The sequence below is a fragment of the Coregonus clupeaformis genome, chromosome 27, assembly GCF_020615455.1.
Source record: "Coregonus clupeaformis isolate EN_2021a chromosome 27, ASM2061545v1, whole genome shotgun sequence".
Lineage (NCBI taxonomy): Eukaryota > Metazoa > Chordata > Actinopteri > Salmoniformes > Salmonidae > Coregonus > Coregonus clupeaformis.
Genome location: NC_059218.1, coordinates 16,396,318 through 16,405,755, shown reverse-complemented (window position 1 = coordinate 16,405,755; position 9,438 = coordinate 16,396,318). Strand labels below are relative to the sequence as shown.

At 42.3% G+C, this 9,438-nt stretch overlaps 1 protein-coding gene across 1 annotated transcript in view; it reads right to left on the bottom strand.

The window, feature by feature from the left end:
* Positions 1 to 1,725: 1,725 nt before the first annotated feature.
* Positions 1,726 to 9,438, bottom strand: part of LOC121541562 (tubulin-specific chaperone A) — an 8,166-nt gene continuing 453 nt past the window's right edge. Inside the window, exons 2-4 of the mRNA XM_041850652.2 lie at positions 5,231 to 5,357; positions 3,040 to 3,126; positions 1,726 to 2,093 (exon numbers count right to left, since the gene is read on the bottom strand). Of these exons, the coding sequence (XP_041706586.1) occupies positions 2,013 to 2,093; positions 3,040 to 3,126; positions 5,231 to 5,357 (295 nt within the window). The 3' untranslated portion in view covers positions 1,726 to 2,012. The remainder of the gene's footprint in view (positions 2,094 to 3,039; positions 3,127 to 5,230; positions 5,358 to 9,438) is intronic.

Sequence of the window (9,438 nt, the reverse complement as noted above, 5' to 3'; positions counted from 1 at the left end):
ATAGAACCCTTTTTGGTTCTTTCCAGAACCTTTTTTTTTACGAGTGTAGGGTTAGGCATATAGGGTTAGCAGGTTAGGGTAAAGGTTAGGGTTAGGTTTAACATTTTATGACTTTGTGGCTCTGCCAGGTAATGGCAACTCTGTAAGCTGCCTCCAGAACAAGATTTATGACAGAAAACGCTAACAAATCATTCGGCCACAAATCCAGGTATTGTCTGCGGCCCGCCACAGCATCTCATGGTTCAATTAGCGCCGCTGCCCTATGCGAGGACTCGATTAGACCGTGAGTCATCCGAAAGAAATATAATTATGGTTCCAAATAAAATAATCAGCATTGAAGAGCGATTTCCTTAACGAGATGGATAGGCTGGATGTCACGGAGAGGCGAGCGTCTCATTAGGGCGTTAATGAGACTTCGGGGTGATCCCGATAATTATCGAAATCTGTAAAATAAGGATCAAGCCAACCCTTAATGTCTGCCCAGTCAGGTTTTTTGTCTTGTATTATTAGACTGGCATTCATGTGTCTTGGATGCCTTAACCTCGAAAGTGTCTGAACTTATTTGGAAATAAATAATAGGCCATGAGATTTGTTTGAACATTTAATCGAATCATATTATTCATATCCAATTATATTAACAGGCTTAACTTGAGCACATCCTAATAAATGTTTGTCGGCTATAAAAACATATATATCATATATTGGCCTACATCGAACAACATCTTCAAGCATAGTTTAGTTTACCTTTAGGATAATAGTATTTATATAATCCATAGGCGTTTCCTCTATTTGGTTGGTCTATGGATAGACCTACATATTGTGGTCCTTTAAAAATAAACGATTTGGACAATTCCATTGTGGAACATAAAAACTATATATCTTAACCCAAATAATATCTTGAAGTATATATTTAATAAATGTCTACACTAGTGTGACTTGATGCCCAACAACTACGCCTACTGGTCATTCGGCAAACTGTCTATGCCTATATGAGAAACACTCTTTTCACGCCACTTAGAGACAGCTACGACCGGAAGTGATTTTTTTCGTAGCAGGTTAGAACTTACACTGCAGGTAAAGATAATTAAAGTAGCAGGTTATGAGAATTAGATTAAGGTTAAGAAAATCACCTCTGGTCGTAGCTGTATTGGAGTGAATGAAAAGAGTGTGTCCAAGTGTACCCCATGCTTATACAGTGGATGTGACAGACTATGTCCAGTTGGTGATGGCAGTGCTGATGATGTCACTAGGCTGCATGGATGTTATTAACCAGCAGAGGTTGGTGTCCTGATTCTAACCTCTAAGAACAGGCATCACGCCAAAACGGTCCATGCTATCCAGAATCCTTGGGACATCCTTAACCCATTGAAGATGAAATTGAACATGGTTTAGGGTTAAAGTTACATAAGGTTTAAGGTAAGGGTTTAGGGTAGGGACATCCCAAGGATCCCTGATAGCACTAAGCATGCCAAAACACTGCTCATATTTCTCTCTATCCAACCCCATGACACAGACAATAGGATGGATGTTATATGATAATGGTGTAGCTAGCTCCCATCACTTGTTAGGTTCTTTGGTCCATCAGTTATGTTGACTGTTGTTGTCATCTTGATTCTTATGAGCAAATAAAAATTCACTAAATATTGTATCAGTTATCATCAAGAACAATCTGTACTCAAATCAACACATTTTGAGGAACACTTCAAATCACTTGATGCAAGACGCTTAAGTCCTATAGCTTTAATATGAGATAAACAATACAATTAGGCTTCATTTGCAGCCAAGCAAACCCCCATGGTAGGAAAAGAAATAAGTGTTTATTTGATGCTTGTGTGAGATTGTGCACTCCGGAGAAGGATGTCAAGATCAGACGACACGTTGTTCTCAAATGTAGAAATAAAATATAAAAAGAGTGAGAAAAAGAGTGCTGAATGATTCTGTTTGTCTATGATTCCAAACAAGCCCAGACGAATGGAATGGACATTTAAGTAGTGCATTACAGAGTGAGAACATCATCCTTCAAGCTTCACTGAATCCAATACGGTCCTGGCCTCTTTGTACTCCTCTGCTTCAGCCAAGTCTTCTTCCGTTTCCTGAAAAACACAGCACATACAGGATATCAATACTAACCCCATCACACATACACACAACTTTAAATTACTAACCCATCAAATAGCATAACACCAAATCTAACTTACAGTCTACAATCAACCCATAGTTAACCTAGAAAAGTCCACGGTCCATTCACATGGCTATTCACCAAATGATCATACAAAACCTGTTTTCCTAAGACGTCCCTTACATAGCCCATTTAAATAAAATTTACATTTACATTAACAATCTGCATACATTGATTCCACAGTGCAACGTTTCTAGTCAGTGCAGAAGAGTGTGTGTGAGAGTGGGTCACATCTGTGCTAATCGAGTGCTGCTGGGTTCCTATGGTGGCCACCGCAGTGACAGAACTGCTAATGAACTGTAATGAGTGTGTGTGTGTGTGTGTGTGTGTGTGGGGGAGGAAGGGTTGAGGTGGGTGAGAGGGGGTTTTGGTGTGAGGTGGAGAGGGACAAGTCCCTGTCACGTCTCATACCCTCCCACAGAGGAGTCATCTGTGATTTCCTCTCTCCTCCTCTCCCGTCCACCTCTTTCTGCACGTGTGTCTCAGTGAGGCCACGTCTGCCTGACTCCTGCTCTCTGCTAATTCTGAGGACCCTGAGACATGCATGTGTGTGGAAGAAGGGTGTGTGTTCCTTTCTCTGGCTTCTTATATCTGTCAGGATAGACAATATAGACAGTCACACACACCTGCATGATGAGAGTGTCACTGAAAGTCACACTCCAACATGGAAGCCCAAAATTCTAACATCTGGATAAACCTGCAGCAACCAAGACAAAGGAGGATGGGCTCCACCTCTAGAGTCTGGTTCCTCTTGATGTGTCTTCCTTCCTAACAGAGTCCATCTTGGTCACTGTTGCCCTAGGATTGCTTCCATGAGATTTTTTTTTTTTACCCCCGGAAGAAAACAGAGCTGTTCTTACTAGTATCTGGGACAGGTCTGCGTGTGCTATGGTCAGACGCCTTTGACAGTCTGGAATCATCATCTTGGACTCCTGTAGCACCTCCACCTGGAATTCAGAGAGAGCACAACACATGTTATTAATCAGCACCATCGTGTAGATGACGGAGATCGTCATCTATACCATTTATAAGCATATCAGTTGTGTGTGTTAGTTTTTCTTCAAGAGGTCCTCTAAGCAGAAGAACCACACTACAAAAAGGTTTAGAAACACTGCTTTAGAATGTAATGTATTAAAGGTTGAAAAACTAAGTGTTACAGCTTCAATAACACCATGTGGTTCCTGGCAATAGGCAATGTCTTGGTTTAGTATCCCACATATGCTGTGCTAAGGTTAACGTCCCACAACAAGCTCTCTGCCTGTGTGACATTTTTTATTGAGTTATTGATCGGGCAGGGAGTTGGGCAGCAGCAGGGGTCCTCGCCTCGCTCTGCCTCCGGCACACCTGGGTGAGTGGAGAAGACCAAAGCAGAGAAGTAGCAGCATGGTGATCAGGCATGGAGAGGTATTACTATGCCCAGGGCATGTAGCACTACGGTGATCAGGCATGGAGAGGTATTACTACGCCTGTGGGGAAGCTGAGTTCGAGCCAGAGGTTCAGGCAGAACTGAGTCTCTCTACAGGCAAAGCGAATGGGGAATTCCCCTGACTGGCATCCTAAAGAGCACAGAGGAGTCAGACACACCTCATTCATAACACACTGCTAAGAAACTCCAGTGGTGAGGTGGAGAGACACACAGGCAGTGACACACACGGTGAGGTGGTAGAGTGGTCATGGTGGCCTCCCAGTACCAGTGCAGTGGAATGATCCCATCAGCAGCAGGATAAAGACTACACTTAAAGGCCTATTGATTCCTTTACAATGAAAACCTCTAATCCATCCATCCATCCTGCCCTCCAACCTGACCATCTCCTACTATAATCCATCTGCTCTCCCAGTCCCATGCCCACCACTAACCTACACCTGGTAAGCGTCCCAAATGGCACCCTATTGGCTATATATGACACCCTATTCCCACAGGGCTCTGGTCAAAGTAGTGCACTATATAAGGAATAGATGCCATTTGGGACGCACCCCTAGACCTAAAGCTCCCTCAACATTCTGAAACGATCCCCATCAAATGAACAAACCTAACAATTGGTCGAACCAGAGAACTTGTAATTCTGCGGGGAAAACACAGATTGTTGAAAAAGCGGCATTTAATCTGGTTTGATTTCAGACATACACTAGCTATCTAATGTGCATACTACAAGAGTAGAACCAGTTGTCTATTGGGCATGAAATCATTGCAGATGATCCTTTCCACAAGGTGGAATCCCTAGATTATCTGAGATGAAAACAAAGGTTATGAAGTAGGGCACCTGGGACAGAAGTCACACTGGGTCTTTATCTTCCAATAGCCTCTCATTCCTCACTCATTCTACACTAAGCAGGGAAAATAAAGGAGGGAGAGAGAAAGAGAGGGAGGGAGCAGAGGAGGATATGGGCCAGCGATCTCCTAGCGGCTGTAAATTAACAGCATGTGTCAGTAATTATCAAACTCCTCCAAAGTTACATAACGTCATTAAATCTGAAAATGACTAAATCACTAACGGACCCCCCCCCCCACCCCAAGCCTAATTCTTCATAATGATACTACGCTGACCTCATTACAGTGAATGTAGGGCTACTGGTATCATCTGTTCTGTACTGTACTATAATTATCTTTTACAATAAGCTTGTTAAAGCACATTAGAAAGCTATACATTTAGCCATGAAGGTGACAAATAAAATGTTCACGAAGAAAAATATAACAGATGATTTATAATTCCAATAAAACGTTCCTAAAAGCACACACCTCATTAGAGGACAAGATTATCTTTATGCATTACTTCATCAGGCCGACTCTTTCCTGTGTAGTAACCAAGTGGGTAGCAACATTGTATTAAAATCTTTTGTAATAACAAAACCAGTTCTAAACCATGAATGTGCTACACAAAGCAATTGCTAAATCATAATAAACTTAATACAACGTTGTTACTATAGTTATAACATCATTATTACACAACTTTAAAAGCAACTTAATGTAAAGTGTTAGTATATGTAGGCCTATGTATGTAAAGTATGTTTTTACTTAATGTAGGCTATATATTCTGCTGAGCTTTCACCCACCTGTTTCTTGATGACATACTTGGCATCTGAGTCGGCCTCTTCGTCGCAGGCCTCTGCTTTCAGTCGTTCAATCTTCTCCTCCTGCAGCTTGGTCTCCTTGACGTACATAACCTTCTCCTTCACCAGCCTGGAGAGACAATAACAGACAAGAGCACAGCTTAGTTACAAACAACATACAAAAACAAATCAACATTGAGGCCTTCTATACTGAACAAAAATATAAACGCAACATGCAACAATTTCAACAATTTTACAGAGTTACAGTTCATATAAGGAAATCAGTGAATTGAAATAAATTCATTAGGCCCTAATCTATTGATTTCACGGCTGGACAGGGTGGGCATAGGCCCACCCACTGGGGAGCCAGGCCCAGCCAATCAGAATTAGTTTTTCCCCCACAAAAGGGCTTTATTACAGACAGAAATACTCCTCAGTTTCATCAGCTGTCTGGATGGCTGGTCTCAGACGATCCCACACGTGAAGAAGCGGGATGTGGAGGTCCTGGGCTGGCGTGGTTACACGTGGTCTGTGGTTGTGAGGCCGGTTGGATGTACTGCCAAATTCTCTAAAACGACGTTGGAGGCAGCTTATGGTAGATAAGTTAACATTCAATTCTCTGGCAACAGCTCCGGTGGACATTCCTGCAGTCAGCATGTGAATTGCACGCTCCCTCAAAACTTGAGACATCTGTGGCATTGTGTTGTGTGACAAAACTGCACATTTTAGAGTGGCCTATTATTGTCCCCAGCACAAGGTGCACATGTGTAATGATCATGCCGTTTAATCAGCTTCTTGATATGCCACACCTGTCAGGTGGATGGATTATCTTGGCAAAGGAGAAATGCTCACTAACAGGGATGTAAACAAATGTGTACAACATTTGAGAGAAATAAGCTATTTGTGCATATGGAACATTTAAGGGATCTTTTATTTCAGCCCATGAAACATGGGACCAACACTTTACATGTTGAGTTTATATTTTTGTTCATAGATTCATAGATTAGTCCCGTGTAGCTCAGTTGGTAGAGCATGGCGTTTGCAACGCCAGGGTTGTTGGTTCGTTTCCCACCGTGGACCAGTATGAAAAAAAAATGTATGTACTCACTAACTGTAAATCGCTCTGGATAAGAGCGTCTGCTAAATGACTAAAACGTCAATGTATATTAGTTAAAAACAACACAGAAAAAAACACATGAAAACCCAAAGCTGTACAATCTCAGGCCCCAAAATGTCAAAGAGAAATGAGGATGAGTTGTCATTCAACTTACCACCAGGTAAAGTAATGGTAAACAAACAATGAAATAGGCCTAACCAATATGTCCCATTGTTTCCAGATGTGTACAGTGTGGGTATAATATAACGGTGATGTCTGCGTGTTGGTTATCTGTGGATCTACTACAGTACAGCGCCTTGCCTTCCTCATCTGCCTGATCACCACGCTTATCTGACTCTGTCTCCATTTAACTGCCACTTCTAGCAGGACACACACTCTACTGGCCCTTTCTAGGATTAATTGATCATCAATTTAGTCCCTAATTTGGACCAAGTCATGTGGTAAATGGACCACTTTTCCTTGATTGTTAGTGAAAATGGGCTTGAGTACATTGATACATTTTGATTATTTATCAATTACGGGCCAAATGGAACTAAATCTTATTAAATAAATTCAGACCCTGATTGGCATAATGGAGTTTGAAAATATCACTATTGATAATGATTCCTGACTAATAGTCTTTTTCCGGCTGCAGCTTTGCTTGTCGGGATGACGACGCGGAATTCATTTTTCATAAAATCAGCTGTGTGCGTTGGTTCGTGTGTGTGAGTGATCCTTCATTAATCAGGCACATTACCCAGAAACACCCTCTCCTCAGTGTTGCAGTGGCGCCTTGCTTAGCCGAGGAAGCCAACAGCACTCTGTCATATTTTATGTCAATTACCGCTCATTTTAATACGTTTCCATCAAGACGCTGTTTAAACGGGCAGCATATGCAACAACGAACAGCAGAGGAGCCCTCCACCTCTCCTCGGTTCCTCTGAGGTTATTTAGAGGGAAAGAAGGCAGCAACAAGAGAGAGGGGAAGAGAGGAAGGAGAGGAAAAAGGGATTGACATAATTTGAATAAAACTGAAGGAGAGTCTAATAACTAAATGTCCACCCCCACCCCGTCCGTCCTCCTCTTTCTCTCATCCAGTCCCGATGTTCATTTCTTATTTCTCTCTGGCTGGGTCTTGGAAACGCTGGCTGTGTGTGTGTGTGTGTGTGTGAATGAGGGGTGGGGTCGTGGCTGGTTTTAAATAGACCTGCCACCCTGGACTTAATGGAAAAGGCATCTCTCTGGAAAATAAGGAAAAAAAGGGAATTAGAGATCCGACACACATTCGGCCGCCTCCTCCTCCGGCAGCACTGCATTTTTGAGCACCGGCCTAGCCCTATGCCAAGGCCCGAATGACAAAGCCAAATTACTGTTGTCATTTTATTAAGGGCATCCGCCTCGCTAGGGCAGAGAGGAGGCACTGACTGGAATGTACAAAGCCACAAAGCCAATGGAACAGGCCTTACTGGGAGAGAGCCGACAGGGAGCTGCTAGGCTTTTAATAACATATGAGGAATGAGAGAGGGGGAGAAAGAGATAGTGAGAATGAAAGAGAGAGAGTGAGGGGGACATGAGAGAAAGAGGGAAAGAGAGACAGGATATAGTAGGGTACAGAATTACACGAGAAACAGACAAAGAGCGCAAAGGCAGTCTGTTCCATCTGACTTTGAACAGAGGCTGCAGGTTCCAATACCAAGGTCATGCTACAGGCCACAGGTGCTGAATGGGTAATGGACCTCTCCTTACTTAATATGCCTCAGTAAAATCTTCCATTCCTAGGACAGCCGATGATGAAGTCAACCTATTCTGAATGGGTTCGCATAGGAAGGAATGAGAATAGAGACGTTTTAGAATGTAAATGAAGCCATTCTAGAATGGAGATGTGTTTCAACCAACTTGATAAAGCACCACCTCTCAATACACCGGCGGGCCTACAGTTTTTCCACTGCATCAGACACCCTCTCTGTAACATCACCTTCTGAGGGAGAATTCTCAGCCGCCACCGCCATTACCCACACTCATCAGGGAGCCCGTTAGTATTGTGACCCTAATCAAAACACAATCGATAGCACATTTACACAAAGGGCCACGGAGGGAGTGAACCAGGCGGTGATAAGAGAGGGTGAGCAAAAAATCCTCTCCATGCTTAGGCCTACTATTCTATTTATGGATTAGCTAGATTATATATGGATGATGTCCAGTGTTGTGATGGAATTTTTTGAGGAATAGAAGCTACTGAATAGCTTTCAGGAGAACATGAATTAAAATATCACATTCTTGTTCTGTCCTTCCGATAAAAGATTAGGATGCATCAGAAATAAAAGGAGGCTGGAAATATTAGTATGATTAGTGAAATAGATCTAATCGTGACTACTTTTGTGTGTTCCATTAAATTTTTTTAACTAACAGATTATAGTCAGATGTTGGACTGTAGGGAGGGAATGCCCCGTCAGGGAAAACATCAGTAATTTGCAGCCAGGGCCTAACTGTGCAACTCTAAGCTAAAACTGATTGCCTTGTCAACAAAAAGAACCTGGCTCAGATGAGAATGAGCTTGCAGAAAATCAGCTGCAGTGCATCAAATGCCTGCATTTAGGCTTATGTTTACAATTGTACGGTCACTGACCATAAATAGGCCTTTAGCCTACATTCACATGAACACTTAGCTAGCAAAGCATGGTCTATATGGCTCTGACGAGTGCATTGCTTGCACCTTGGGCAGAGATGACAAGAGAAAACAATGCTAGTACTGTAGCATAGTAAGGCCATGTAGCGACTGCTTATTGCGCACCTGCCAACAGAATGCAAAGTAGATTTTTAGTTTTTTTTATTCACAAGGCCTGAGCAAGATTTACATTGAAAATAATAGGATACATTAAAAAAAAATAAAAAGTAGCACAACAGTACATATCAGGGGTTGTCATAACATCAGATTTGCATCCATAATGATTGTCGAGAAGAGAATGCAAAGTATGTTGCATGGTAGTTTGTATGCTAGCCACTTACCATTAGGCAACACTTACTAACAGGGATGACTTGCTAACATTAGCACACACGCACTTACTATAAATGGTTTAAACATTGTATAAAAATGCGAAAGTCACTCAACAACATA